The sequence below is a fragment of the Hemiscyllium ocellatum genome, chromosome 15 (assembly GCF_020745735.1).
Source record: "Hemiscyllium ocellatum isolate sHemOce1 chromosome 15, sHemOce1.pat.X.cur, whole genome shotgun sequence".
Classification (NCBI taxonomy): Eukaryota; Metazoa; Chordata; class Chondrichthyes; order Orectolobiformes; family Hemiscylliidae; genus Hemiscyllium; species Hemiscyllium ocellatum.
This window is the reverse complement of record NC_083415.1, coordinates 67,310,921-67,326,478: the sequence shown is the minus strand read 5'-3', so window position 1 is coordinate 67,326,478 and position 15,558 is coordinate 67,310,921. Positions and strand designations below refer to the sequence as shown.

General features: G+C 43.1%; 1 protein-coding gene across 8 annotated transcripts in view; it reads right to left on the bottom strand.

The window, feature by feature from the left end:
• The window catches only part of ralgapb (Ral GTPase activating protein non-catalytic subunit beta), a 143,325-nt gene that overhangs the window by 25,105 nt on the left and 102,662 nt on the right, over positions 1–15,558 (bottom strand). For 6 of the 8 annotated variants that reach the window (XM_060836570.1, XM_060836573.1, XM_060836574.1 and 3 more), the window contains 4 exons: positions 13,889–13,992; positions 9,755–9,919; positions 4,044–4,253; positions 616–774 (listed from right to left, as the gene is read on the bottom strand). In XM_060836570.1, coding sequence (XP_060692553.1) covers positions 616–774; positions 4,044–4,253; positions 9,755–9,919; positions 13,889–13,992 — 638 coding nt within the window. The remainder of the gene's footprint in view (positions 1–615; positions 775–4,043; positions 4,254–9,754; positions 9,920–13,888; positions 13,993–15,558) is intronic. The other 2 variants (XM_060836572.1, XM_060836575.1) reach the window with 1 other exon arrangement.

Sequence of the window (15,558 nt, the reverse complement as noted above, 5' to 3'; positions counted from 1 at the left end):
CAAGCAAGAACTGCAGGTTTTTAAAAGGGTGGCTGAACAGGAATTTCACACCAATTCTGGAGTCAGAATGGAGACCAAGTAGCCACTGGCTGCATGCTCATATAGAATACAGGCAGTTCGTCTGTACAAGACGTAGTAACAGATATAGCCATACATTTTAGGCAAGGATTTAATCTCAATGCCAACAAACTATTTCGGTTTCCACCTCTCTAATTGGATATAGTGGCATAATGGTAGTATCACTGGAATAGTAATACAGAGGCCCAGTCTATTTGGGTTCAAGGGTAGTTTGTGGAATTTGAATTCAATTAATAAATCTGGAATTGAAAGTTAGTCTCCATAATGGTTACCATGATATTATCAATTACAATTATCAATTGTAAAAACCCAGCTTCAAGGAAGTTCTTTAGGGAAAATAAATCTGCTGTCCTTACCTAGGCTGGCCCTCTTACATCCACAATAATATGGCTGTCTCTTAACTTCCCACTGAAACAGCCACCGAGTTCAAGAACAGTTAGGGACAAGCAATGAAGATTCCATAGAAGAATATATATTAAATAAACAGTGAAATCATCATCTTTATTCAGTATGCAAATTGGTAATAATGGTCCTTACCTCCTGGCTAGTTTTCTGACCAGGTTTCATATAAAATATGAAGACAGTTTCAAAAGGTCTGGTGGGCAGCAAGTCCAAGTAGCCGATGTCATCAAAAAATCCAGCAAGAGTACAGTCCAGTGCAATCAGATTAGGAGGACGGCAGCTATTACCTGGCTCCTAGGAAAATGTTCAAACACAACTATAAATGACTATTACACCAGAATAACAAATGATGCTTAGGATGGTTAGTGGAGAGTGGAGTATACAAGTCATCTTGGGGTAATGAGCGACCATCCTTTACTTTAATTCATTCATAAGGAACTGAGTGTCAGTGGGAAGGAAAATGTTTATGGGCCATCCCCAATTGTCCTCAAGGTGGCTGTGGTAGTAAACAGCTGCAGTCCAAATGGGGAAGCTATACCCATGGACTTTCAGGAACCAGCAAAACATACAACTGAATTTGAAATTAAAACTTATCATTTTAACAAAATTATATCACAACAAAGTGCCAGCAGATAGGAAAACTATTGAGATTACAGCAGACCTAAGGATATCAGTTATATAGATAACACTGTACACTTCACCACCTGCAAGAATCCCTGGGACGTGACCCTAAATACACATAACAGATGCCCAAGGGACGGAGGGTGCATGTCACAACCTGGAAATTTAGCCTTGAAACGGTCAACTATTGGTGAGGAAAGAACAAGGGAAGAGTGTCACTTTCAGCCAATGATTTTTGGTGATCCTTTGGAAGGTTACCAGTAAGTTCAAAGAAAAATGCAGCTTAAAATTCCTCTGGTACCACAACAGAATTAGGAAGCTGAAGCTTTGTATACTGCAAATGTGGGAATTTCATCTACTGGGATGGTTACATGGTCCAGAAACTGAACTGGAATAGCAGCTACAAGGGCAGGTCAGAGGCAGGGAATTAGGCAGCATGTCACTCACACTGACTCCCCAAAACTTCACCGTCTACAAAGCACAACACTGAAGTGTGGTGTAATACTCCCCATTTGCCTGACTGAGTACAGATCCAGAAACATACAAAAATAAAGCTCAACCATCCAGGAAACAGCCACCCACTTGAAAGACCTAATTCACCACCTTAGACATTCACAGCCTTAAGCACTGATGCACAAGCTATTCCACTCCATTATAATTATGGTTCTTTCAGTTTCTCTAGGTCAAAAATCAGGAACTCCCTTCCTAACAGCACTATGTGCATACATGGACAATAGCGGTGATGCTGAAAGGGTTTAGAAAAGATTTACAAGCATGTTGCCAGGGTTGGAGGGGTTGAGCTATAGGGAGAGGCTGAATAGGCTGGGGCTGTTTTCCCTGGAGTGTAGGAGGCTGAGGGGTGACCTGAACAATGTTTAGAAAATCATGTGGGGCAGGATAGGGTGAATAGCCAAGATGGAGAAAGTGATCACTGCAGATACTGGAGATCAGAGCTGAAAAATGTGTTGCTGGAAAAGTGCAGCAGGTCAGGCAGCATCCAAGGAGCAGGAGAATCGACATTTCGGGCAAAAGCCTGAGTCGATTGTACTGCTCCTTGGATGCTGCCTGACCTGCTGTGCTTTTCCAGCAAAACATTTTTCAGCTCTGAATAGCCAAGGTCTTTAGTTCAGATCAGGGTGGTGCTGGAAAAGCACAGCAGGTCAGGCAGCATCCGAGGAGCAGGAAAATCGACGTTTTGGGCAAAAGCTCTTCATCAGGAACAAAATGTTGATTTTCCTGCTCCTCGGGTGCTGCCTGACCTGCTGTGCTTTTCCAGCACCACTCTAATCTATAAATTCTGGTTTCCAGTATCTGCAGTCCTCACTTTTGCCTAGCTAAGGTCTTTATCCCAGGGTAGGGGAGTTTAAAACTAGGGGACAGAGTTATGGTGAGAGCAGAAATATTTAAAAGTGGCCCAGGGGGTCAACATTTTCATGCTGAGGGTAGTGCTTGTATGGAATGAGCTGCCAGAGGAAGTGGTGGAGGCTGGTTTAATTACAGCATTTAAAAGGTATCTGGATGGGTGTATGAATTGGAAGGGTTTAGAGGGATATTGGCCAAATGGGACTAGATTAATCTAGGATATCTGGTCAGCATGGCTGCATTGGACCAAAAGGGTCTGTTTACATGCTGTATATCTCTATAACGTAATTAAATTAGCTGATAGCAGCTTTCGGGAAGAGTTAATGATCCGATGGTCAGGTTACTCTGACGTGAGGTACAAAAACAGGCTTTTAAACCAAGTTTAGCTTTTACCTTAAATAATAAAGAATTTGACACCTCCCAAGTGGTTTGTGAATTTCCCTGATCCATTTTAAATGAGGAGCCCCAAACTGTCAGCCTTACTCAGCGTGCATTTGCTTTTCCATTCTGATTTTACCTGCTGTTCTGGGCCATCTCCCAATAGTCAATTCATAGCCTTGTTAATTTAGCGTGGGGGCTTTGGATTCCAGTCCCTGCCACCAGGCCTTGGCCACTCCCTTTCCCTCATTAGCCTCTCCCTCACTGACCCACCCCATGGTTTCTCGTACTTTTGCAGATTTGATGTAAATATACAAAATGCGAGCTGAGCAGGTTTCTGACTGAATCTAACATCATCATCTTTACAATCTACCTGGGTAATGGGGTCACCATTCACTGTGGTCTCTCTAAAATTGTCTGATTAATTTCAGGACTTGGAGAGGAATCTCTCTCTTAAATTGATCTATGATTCACTCCTTACCTCTGCTGTTCATTTTTCTGCCCCAGGATGTCACTCAGCTGGTTGGTGGAGGTAGATGGGGGAACACAGTACACATACATCGCACCATTATAATGTCAAATACAACTAAGTCCAGACTGTACTCAACCGGTTTGTATCTACTGGTTGCGGCAGTGTGCAAATTCTACCACTTATTTAATTCAAACTTTTTGGAGACATACTTCCATCAGAATACCAAGCCACAGAAGAGATTCAACTCCTACACAGGGCTTGGTAGCAACTGACAAACATATAGCTGGAAACAGACCCTTCAGTCCAACTCGTCCATGCTGACCAAGTTCCCCCCCACTGAACTCGTCCCTTTTGGCCCATATCCACATCCAGTACATATTCACTCAAAAATGAGACTAAATCGATATATCACCCATGTTTTAACATGGTAAATAGAAAACAAAAATTAAATTTAAAGGTATACATTGTTACAGAATTCAGGGGCATGGTAAAAAGTTTGTTGAACAGTTATGCATAAAAGTCCACAGTGGTATAATTAGATGTTTTTTGTTATTGTGAAATTCAGGATGCAGTGTTGATGGTCAAAATCTTGCAACTGAAAACAAATCTGAATTATTCACTCACTCAAATCAGACTGTCTCAATACACAGCTGGAAACAGGAAGAAAGAATATGTAAATAGTAATAAAAAATGACAAGGTTCCCACAAGATTCATCAAGAAATAGCTTACCTTCAGTGCTTCCAAAGATAGGAATCCAAAGTGTGAAAGGAGAAGGCGAGCAGTCTGGAATTCCTGTGCAGGAGGAGGGGGGATGCATTCAGTCACTGGATCAGGGAACACGGTCTTGGACAGTCTCTCTTCACTGATCTTTTCCAGTGCATTTTCATAGAGAATTTGTTTGGCCATCAATTTCTTCAGCTTCTCATGTTGAACTTCCAGCTGCAGGAGATTTATTAGCGTTATTATAATCATAGCAAAAATGCAAATCAATATTTAACTTCCATCATCTGATTGATATGCCAGAGACCTAAAAATAGCATATATTTGATTTGTGATCATCTGAGTCAAGCTCATGAAGTGATCAGTAAACAAACACCAGTCTGAACCAAAATTAACATCATTATGAAAGGCTCTCAAACTCTGATTCCCCTCACCCATTTGATTCACAACTTTTGGGAAGTTCCATATTGGGATGCAATTCCCTGCAGATCATCCATAAGACATAGGGGTGGAAGGCCATTCAGCCTATCAAGACCACTCCGCCATTCAATCATGGCTGATGAGCATTTCAACACCTCTTACCCGCACTCTCCCCGTAGCCCTTAATTCCTTGCGAAATCAAGAATTTGTCAATCTCTGCCTTGAAGACATTTAATGTCCCAGCCTCCACTGCTCTCCTCGGCAATGAATTCCACAGGCCCACCACTCTCTGGCTGAAGATATGTCTCCTAATTTTCATTTTAAATTGACCCCCTCTAATTCTAAGGCTGTGCCCATGGGTTCTTGTATTTCCGCCTCAAGGACACAACTTACCAGCGTACACCCTTTCTAAGCCATGTATTATCTTGTAAGTTTACATTCGATCTCCTCTCAACCTTTTAAACTCTAACGAATACAATCCCAGGATCCTCAGCCGTTCATTGTATGTTAGGCCTACAATTCCAGGGGTCATCCGTGTGAATGTCCGCTGGACACGCTCCAGTGCCAGTATGTCCTTCCTGAGGTGTGGGGCCCAGAATTGGACACAATATTCTAAATGGGGCCGAACCAGAGCTTTATAAAGTCTCAGGAGCACATCGTTGATTTTACATTCCAACCATCCCGAGATAAATGACAACATTATATTCGCTTTCTTAATCATGGGCTCAACCTGCAAGTCAAGCTTTAGAGAATCCTGGACTAGCATTCCAAGATCCCGTTGCACTTTGGCTTTATGAATTTTGTCACCATTTAGAAAATAGTCCATGCCTGTATTCTTTTTCCCAAAGTGCAAGACCTCACACTTGCTCTCATTGCATTTCATCAGCCATTTCTTGGACCACTCTCCTAAACTGTCTAAATCTTTCTGCAGGGTAAAACGTGAGGTCTGCAGATGCTGGAGATCAGAGCTGAAAATGTGTTGCTGGTTAAAGCACAGCAGGTCAGGCAGCATCGAAGGAACAGGAAATTCGACGTTTTGGGCCAGAGCCCTTCATGGCCCGAAACGTCGAATTTCCTGTTCCTTGGATGCTGCCTGACCTGCTGTGCTTTAACCAGCAACACATTTTCAGCTCTAAATCTTTCTGCAGCCTCCCCACATCCTCAGAACTACCTGCCTGTCCACCTAACTTCATATCATTGGTGAACTTCACCAGAATGCCCCCTGTCCCCCAGATCATTAACATATAAAGTGATCAGCTGCGGCCCCAACACTGAACCTTGCGAAACACCAGTTGTCATCGGCTGCCATTCTGAAAAAGAACCTTTTATTCCAACTCTCTGCCTCCTGTCAGACAGCCAATCTTCAATCCATGCCTTTAGCTCACCTCGAATACCACAGGCCCTCACCCTATTCAGCAGCCTCCATGAGGCACCTTATCAAAGGCCTTTTGGAAGTCTAAGTGGATAATATTCACTGGGTTTCCCTGTTCTAACTTACTTGTCACCTCTTCAAAGAATTCTAACAGGTTTGTCAGGCACGACCTCCACTTGCTAAATCCATGCTGACTTGTTCTAATCTGACCCTGCACTTCCAAGAATTTAGAAATCTCATCCTTAACGATGGATTCTAGAATTTTACCTACAACCAAATTACAAGGTTTTCTTGAGAGGAAGAAAAACATAAATAGGCTAAACGGCCTATAATTTTCCATCTTTTGTCTTGATTTTTTTTCTTGAACAAGGGGTTAACAACAGCGATTTTCAAATCATCTGGGACTTTCCCTGACTCCAGTGATTTTTGTAAGATTACAACTAATGCCTCCGCTATTTCTTCAGCGACCTCCCTCAGAACTCTAGGGCTAGGAAATTTATCAATTTTTAGACCTTTTAGCTTTTCTAGCACTTTTGCTTTTGTAATGACTACCATACTCAACTCTGGCCCTTGACTCTCCATTATTGTAGGGATATTACTCATGTCTTCCACTGTGAAGACTGACACAAAGTATTTAAGCTCTTCAGCTATTTCCTTGTCTCCTATCACTAGCCTTCCTGCATCAATTTGGAGTGGCCCAATTTCTACTTTTGCCTTTCATTTGTTTCTTATTTATTGAAATGAACTTTTGCTATCATTTCTAATATTTCTGGCTAGTTATAAAACTAAGGCAACGTACTAGACTAAAGAGCACACACTGAACTATATGTATAAAGCTACTTTTCAGCAGGAGGAGGACAGGGAAAAATTACATGCAAGCAAGAAATCTTACCCAGCCTTGAAGTCAGTGCCTGTAACTAAACACTTGGGACAATCAGCTTCAGAATACCAGTCAACAATCAACCAGCTTACATTAGATTTAAAATCCAGCTCCTGCACAACTTTAAGAACTTTAAACTGGAATCACCTTTACCTTCATGTCTGTACTAAACATTCTATCACATTCCTTTTGAGGTTATCTGTAACTGACGTCGTTTTTTTGGGATTAGTAGGTAATAAAATTTATGTTCATCTTCCTCTCAAGAAAACCTTGTAATTTGGCTCCCACATTATGGTCTAGTTAATTCATTTAAATTAAGTGTGAAAGCTGCATGCTAAAAAGAAAAATAAATACTTATGTGACTTCTTGGGGGAGAAGAGGGAGTCCATTCCCTCTCCTGACCTGGGTCATGCTTAAACAAGGACCATCAAGAGATCTTCCTACATTCCAACAGCAACTTCGCTTCAAATGCATTTTAGTGAATGTTCAGTGCTTTGTGGCTTCCTGAATCCGTACAGGATATAATAGAAATACAAGCCTATCTATAAAATTCATCCGATTTTCTCAATGTAACAGTGGGATCTGGATTAGCTGAGCCATTACGGTGAGTGAAGATTGCGATTCATCTTCACATTTTAATAGCAGACATTTTCTGAAACAATATGACATTTAAAGAGAGAAGAGAGAGAGAGAGATTTGGTTGACATGCAGATGATTGGTTTGTGCAAAGGTGACCAGACATGGATACTAAAGGTCATCAGCTTGGTGATAACTGATTGGTTTTGGTGTAGTTGAACAGCTTGCAATTTCAAATAAAAATAAAAAATAAATGGAAAAGCTGCCTTTGGATTGAAAGGCAGGTTGCATGTGAGCGTCTCTCTCTTTGTACAGGAGCAAGAAGCAAGCCAGTTACTTTCTCCCACTATTTGCTGAGAGCTGCTGCCTTTAACCAGCAGAGGGACTGTGCACTCAGTGTACTAAACTCCCTGTGCCTTCTGCAAAGTAGTGAAAGAATATGGAGAAATGAGATTGAAGAACAAAGTCTTGGCAAGCAAAAGGGAAGCTCAACAACTCCTGTGGACGTGTGCTGTTGAAGGGGTTTTTTCCCAGCTTAGTTTTATGATGGAGGGAAACAAACATTTTTTGTTTGTGTCTGCCTGTGTGTATAGGGTTTTAAGAGGCAGTTAGAATTTAACTCGTTAAAATTTTATAACTGCTTGTGATTAGAATTTATTTATTTGTAATGAATAGCAATTCTTGTTAAGTTCAGGAACCCGGTCAATGTTTTCTAACAGACAGGTACTTTGGGGATTTTGTGGGCTTGGAATGAATCAATAACCCTTATGGCAACCCCAGGAATAATGGGGCTCGAGAATCAGTGTAATTTCCCAAGTGAAAGGAAGGATGAACGAGAGGGAAACAACTTCATTTGTAATTGTATAAAAGAAAACAGATAAACTCTGCCTTCAGTTCCGTGAAGCTCCTTACGAATAGGCTTATAGAGGCTGTGAGAGTGAAAGAATGGAGCCATGCCAGTGGGGTGGATGTTTCAGTCTGCATTATAAGGTACCAGATAGGCTTGTTTAGTGATTATAGGATTAACATTTCACAGGGCAAGCTGTTGAAATTGAATTCAATAAATCTGATAATCTGTGGGTTGGCACAGAGATAAACCACAATAAAAGGTCTGGCTTGTTAAAACCCCCAATACAACTAGCTCACTAATTCTATTGATGGAAGGGAAGCAGTTGCCTACATTTAGTCCACCCTGCTTCGGTCTAACGACAGAACTGCCTTAATATCACATAAAATAGCAGAGCAAGCATTCAGCAAAACACACACACAGCAGGGATAAAGGAAGATTGAAACTAAATGTAACATTGACAGCATCAAAGAATTTGTATCTGGGAAGTTTCACCAGCTTCAGCTCAGCCTATTGTCAGCTACTTAAATCACTTTCAGTGATGTGGAATTAATTATAATCAAGTGAGATTTGGCATGTTACTCCATGATAAGATTTGCACATTGTGAATTTTGTGGAACCTGTCAGACCTCAGATACACTGTTAATGTTTCCCTGTTATAAGCACCAGAGGGCAGCAGTACTCTTTCAGGCAAAATATTTAAAATCTTGGGAGGGTTACATCAGGATTCAGATGCATCCAGAACATCAGGATTCCACCACAATCCAAAGCTGTGAGACAGGAGTGCCACATTTATCCATATTTGTTCACACATTACATAAATTTGAGAAAAACACATCTTATAAAAGCACTCCATAGCAATCCTCTAATTTCTCGAAGAATGGAGTTTACACATTCCCCACATCTGTGTAGGTTTCCTCCGGATACTCCGATTTCCACCTACAGTCAGAGATGTGTATGTTAGGTGGCCTGGTCATGCTAAATTGCCCACAGTGTTCAGAGATGTGTATGTTAGGTGCATTAGTCAGGGGAAACAGAGTAATAAATGTGGGGGAATGGGTCTAGATGGGTTACTCTTCAGAGGGTCGGTGTAGACTTGTTGGGCCAAATGGCCTGTTTCCACACTGTAGAGATTCTATGATGGAATGCTAATGCACAGCTAAGGAAATAAATATTCTAAAGAGAAGAAAAAAAACACTATTTGCTTAATAGAATAGATACTAGTGCATAAATACAGGATAGGCTACTGCTTAGAGGAACGCACTTCAGCAACCTTTATATCTGTGGTTTGATATAACCATGGCATTGTTCTCTGTATAGACTCTACACCTTGAGGTCTACACAATGGAAAGCTGCACTGTGAACTCTAAAGCGTGCACATATTGCCAGTGGCTTGAGGATCCCCCTTTATGGTGTTAGGTGTGTTGACTCTGGAGCTCCATATTAGAGAGACAGTGATGCTTGTCACACGCCAGGCACAAGGGCCAGATTCTCGATGTAACGTGGAAAGCCACACTTGGAATCGAATTCATGAAAACATCAATGGACACACCTCATTTAAAATAATTTAAATGGCTACTTGGGAGCTTGGAATCAATTCACTGGTGGCCTGATAATACTCTTACCTGATCAGTAACAATCTCATGCAGATCAGGAATGCTCAGGTCAGCCTTTACAAATGGAATTTTGTCCACCTCCTCAGGGAATGGCCGATGTTTGACATTGTACTTGATTCCCACGTCATCCTTTGGTGGTGGATGAGGCTCAGGAACAAATGCCTGTGGATGACACTGCAGTTACATTACAATCGGTTTTTGTGCATGCGCTCCTCCTACCTTGCTGCAGTTCTAGTTATAATTGGCAGAAAGCAGTCTGATCACATTTCATTCTATGGTGCATCTCCCAGCTGTTGACTTTCCGATAGGAATGACTTGATAATGAACAGAAGCAGGACATCAGGATGATTATTCCTTTTTCACTGGCGCAGATCAGATCAGTTCCAGCTCTTACGCACAGTAAAAGGGTTCTCAATGTGCAAGTTAATTAATGCAAACGTATCTTTAATTTGTCGAGAGTGTAGTGCTGGGAAAGCACAGCAGGTCAGGCAGCATCCAAGGAGCAGGAGAATCGACGCTTCGGGCATAAGTGGACCTGACGAGGGATTCACAGAGGGAATGGTCTTTTCAGAAGGCTGACATGGGTAGGGAGGGAAATATATTTCTGATGGTAGGGTCCGTTTGGAGGTGGCGGGAGTGGCGAAGGATGATGCACTGAACATGGAGGTTGTGGGGTGGAAGGCGAGGAATGGGGGGTTCTATCCTTGTTGCGTTGGGAACACCCTAGTCCTCACTTACACCCCACCAACCTCCGCATACAATGCATCATTGTTCACTACTTCTGCCAACTCCAAACGGATCCCACCACCAGAGATATATTTCATCTCTCCACCCGTACCAGCGTTCCGAAAAGACCATTCCCTCTGACTCCCTCATCAGGTCGACACCCCCTATCGTCCCACCCCCCCCAACTCCTGGCACCTTTCCCTGCCACCACACGAAGTGCAAAACCTGAGCCCACACCACTCCCCACACCTCTGTCCAAGGCCCCAAGGGATCCTTCCATATCCGTCAGAAATTTACCTGTACCTCGACCAATGTCATCTACTGTATCCGTTGCTCCCGATGTGGTCTCCTCTACATTAGGGAGACAGGACATCATCTTACGGATCGTTTCAGAGAACACCTCTGGGACACCCGCACCATTGACCCCACCACCCCGTGGCTGAACATTTCAACTCTGCCTCCCACTCCGTTAAGGACATGCAGGTCCTGGGCCTCCTCCACCGCCAAACCATTACCACCCAATGCCTGGAGTAGGAGCGCCTCATATACTGCCTTGGGACCCTGCAACCACACAGATAAATGCGGATTTCAACAGCTTCCTCATTTCCTCTCCCTCCCACATTATCCCAACCCCAAGCCTCCAACTCAGCACCACCCTCCGGACCCATCCATCACTTCCCCCTTTGACCTATCACCCTCTCCCTCACCTTCATCCACCTATCACTTTCCCAGCTATCTTCCCCACCCCCTCTCATTTATCTCTCAGCCCTGACCCACAAGCCTCATTCCTGATGAAGGGCTTATGCCTGAAACGTGGACTCTCCTGCTCCTTGGATGCTGCCTGACCTGCTGTGCTTTTCCAGCACCACATTCTCGATTGAGAATAAACAATTGACTTTGTTGTTCAGAGGATGGTTGCTGCATGGATGGCTTTGTCACTAGGAGACACTTAAGCAAATATCTGAAGCAGAGAAGGACAGAGGGTTTTTGGGATTAACTCTGGATTGCTCTTGCAAATTGAATGCCAGTCAGGCCAAACTGCCTCCAGACAGCTTTGAAAGATCTATAGTTGATGGATGGTGCTCTAAAGTTACACACACTGAATTGCAAACTGTTCTGACACTGTATCACCTTTACATTAGCATGTGAACTCAGATCTACAGGTTCAGTGCTGCAATCACCCCACGTGCAACTCAATGAAGAAGGAACCACATCCCATTTCTGGCAATACTTACACAAGATTTTTTGAAAAATTTACTTGTGGTACATGGGCATCACCAGCTGGCTAGTGTTTATTGCCCATCCCTTGTTGCCCTTGAGAAAGTGGCGGTGAGCTGCCTTCTTGAACTTCTATAGTCCATGTGTTGTAGGTTGACCCATAGTGCCATTAGAGAGGGAATTCCAGGATTTTGATCCAGTGGCAGTGAAGGAACGGTGATGTATTTGCAAATTAGGATGGTGAGTGGCTTGGAGGGGAACTTGCAGGGGGCGGTGTATCTATGCATCCGCTGCCCTGTCTTTCTAGATGATGTGGTCATGGGTTCGGAAAGGTTCTGTGGTGAATTTCTGCAGGGCATCTTGTAGATAGTACACACTGCTGCTACTGAGCATCAGCAATGGGGAGAGTGAATATTTATGCATGTGGTGCCAATCAAATGTGCTGTTTTGTCCTGCATGGTGTCAAGTTTCTTGAGTGTGGTTGGAGCTGCAACCATCCAGGCAAGTGGGGAGTATTCCATCACACTCCTGACCTGTGCATGGAAGATGGCGGACAGGCTTTGGGGAGTCAGGTGGTGAGTTACACACCGCAGTACTCCTAGCCTCTGACCTGCTGTTGTAGCCACTGTGCTTATGTGGTGAGTGCAGTGGATATTTGGTCAATGGAAATCCCCAAAATGTTGATATTAGGAGATTCAGTGACGATAACACTATTGGATGTCAATGAGTGATACTTAGATTGTCTCTTATTGGGGTCATTGCAAAATATTTTCAAATATTACTTGCGACCTTTCAGCCCAAACGTGGATACTGTCCAGATCTTGTTGCATTTAAACATGGACTGCTTCAGTATCTGAGGAGATGTGAATGGTGCTGAATATTGCACAATCACCCCACTTCTGACTTTATGATGGAGGGAAGATCATTGATGAAGCAGCTGAAGATGGCTAGGCTGAGGACACCACCCTGTTGTCCTGAAGCTGAGATGACAGACCTCTAACAACCATAACCATCTTCCCTACGTGCCAGGTATGACTTCATCCCATGGAGAACATTCCGCGATTTCCACTGACCCCAAGGGGTTTTGCTAGGGCTCCTTGATGCCACACTCTGTTGAATACAGCTTTGATTTCAAGGGCTGTCTCTCTCCCCTCCCCTCTGGAATTCAGCTCTTTTGTCCATGTTTGAACCAAGGCTGTACTGAGGTCAGGAGCTAAGTGGCCCTTTGGGAACCCAAACTGGGCGTCACTGAGCAGGTGCTGCTTGATAGCACTGTTGATGACACCTTCCATCAGTTTACTGATGATCGAAAGAAGATGATGGGGTGGTACTTGGCTGGATTCGATTTGTCATAGAGTCATAGAGATGTACAGCACAGAAACAGAACCTTCAGTCCAACCCGTCCATGGCGACCAGATATCCCAACCCAAGCACTTGGTCCATATCCCTCCAAACCCTTCCTATTCATATACCCATCCAGATGCCTTTTAAATGTTGCAATTGTACCAGCCTCCACCACATCCTCTGGCAGCTCAATCCATACCTGCATTTTGTGTACAGGACATACTGGGCAATTTTCCATATTCGAGTAAAAAGTGAGGTTTGCAGATGCTGGAGATCAGAGCTGAAAATATGTTGCTGGTTAAAGCACAGCAGGTTAGGCAGCATCCAAGGAACAGGAAATTCGACGTTTCGGGCCAGAGCCCTTCATCAGGATTCCTTGGATGCTGCCTAACCTGCTGTGCTTTAACCAGCAACATATTTTCAGCAATTTTCCATATTGTCAGTAGATGTCAGTGTTGTAACTGTACTGGAAGACTTTGGCTACGGGAGCGGGAATTCTTGAGCATATGTTTACAGTAGTATTGCTGAAATGTTGGCAGGGCCCACAGCCTTTGCAGTATACAGTGCCTCCAACCAATTCTTGATATCATGTGGAGTGAACTGAATTAGTTGCCACTTTTGGCACAGAACACTACTATGCAACTCATCTGCCCTACTGTGTGCGCAGAAGCTTCAGTATATGCTAATAACGGAATGTTGCTGTCATTCCAAAATTAACAGAAGTTGTTGACATAATTGCTTTTATCTAAAAGGTCAATTTGATTTTTCAGTAACAGCATAAATCTTAGTTGGACTGATCATGGAATAAAACATTGAGGCATCAGGTAATATAGTATTATCGCATTGAATTCAAACCTTTTGGCTTGCTCGAGACCCCCTCGGCTGATGATACAGTTGCATGGTCCATGCATGTCTCCCAGACATTCCCCGGATCAGGACAGTAACTGAAGGGCAAGGATCTGTGGAGAAAACAACCAAAAGATGTTCCCCAAAAAATGTTAGGCAGCGCTTGTGTAAAACATTCTTTTCCACTAGCGAAATTTTCCTTTCTCCAATTGGCTGCCAACCCCTTCACATGCTGCAGATGCTGTACTTAGCTTCCCATCGTCAGTATTCTGAAATATTGGTACTATCCCTCAACATTGTGGGTTATATGATAAATACAACAGGGAGGGGGAAAGCATTTTCTAAAAAGGCAACCCGTTCTCTCCTCATAGGTCCCATAAGATGTAGGGGCTACAAAGCCCATTGAGTCTGCTCTGCCATTCAGTAAGATCAAGGCTGATCAAATAATCCTCAACTCCATTCTCCTGCCTTTGCCCCATAAACTTTGATTCGGTTACTGATTAAAATCTCTTTCTCTCTGTCTCAGTTGGAGTAACAGTGTATTTCCAACATTTATAGCTATTCTTCCACTTTATTTTAAAGACAGAAATTAGATACACAACCTAATGCCCTTTCATTTTTATAGAGCTGTGGACTGAATATTGAGTTTTAAGGCCACAGTTTCTTGTGACCTGACATTTATAAATTACTTGCTGTATGGGACACCCTGAGAATAAAGCAGTGACTGGAGCAGCTGACAGCATCAGAAAACTTCCAAGCACACTGTCAATGCTTTCAAGCTGTTTTAGGGTAAGACAAGCATTGATTCACAAAAGCCCAAGAGTCGATTATACCTGAGACATTGCCCTGACAGAAGAGATGACCAGCGTAAATCACTAAAACAATTCCCAGCCAGCAGCTGAAGGCTAAAAATACTTCTTTTTTTGATTCTCAACATTTAATGTGCGTTTAGCTTAAAGCTGCCAGATGTTTGTGTAATGCAAACTCTGAAAACGAACAAGCTGTTTTGATTAAAGCCTTGAGAGACAAGGCAACGACACAATTCAGATCTCAGGATTTCAAGATCAAGTTGCAAATGAAAATTACTGAGCTCAGCTCAGTGAAGGTAGCTGCCACAGGTTTCTAGCGCTAAGACTGGCTGACTACAGAATTCCTGATGAAGGGCTTATGCCTGAAAGGTCAACTCTCCTGCTCCTCGGATGCTGCCTGACCTGCTGTGCTTTTCCAGCACCACACTTTTTGTCTGATTACACAGTAAACCAGCACTTAGAAGGAATTGTGCAACAAGGACAGGGAGGAGAGGAGGGATGGAGTTGATAAGCCCTGTGGCAATGGAAGGAACCACAGAATTGTACACCTCATTGCAACAGCACTGTCTCAGAGAAAGAGCAACCTCTTAGCTCCATTTTCTTACTCTTTCCTTATGTTCTAAAATATATCTCTCATGATTAGTACCTTTCCCTATGAACAGGTCTAGAAAATAATCATTTGGAATGTTCGCTGCTTTTCGTTCAACTCTGTTGCCTCCTCAATGGATCTATTTCTGTGTTAATCCTCTTGCTGTTAAGCTCAAAGAACTGCTTACTGCTGCATTTGGCAGCAACAACAGTGCTTATTGCTATCCTAGGAGACCGCTAGATTTTTGCGGTTTTCAGATTCTCCCCCCACCCCAGTGGTTT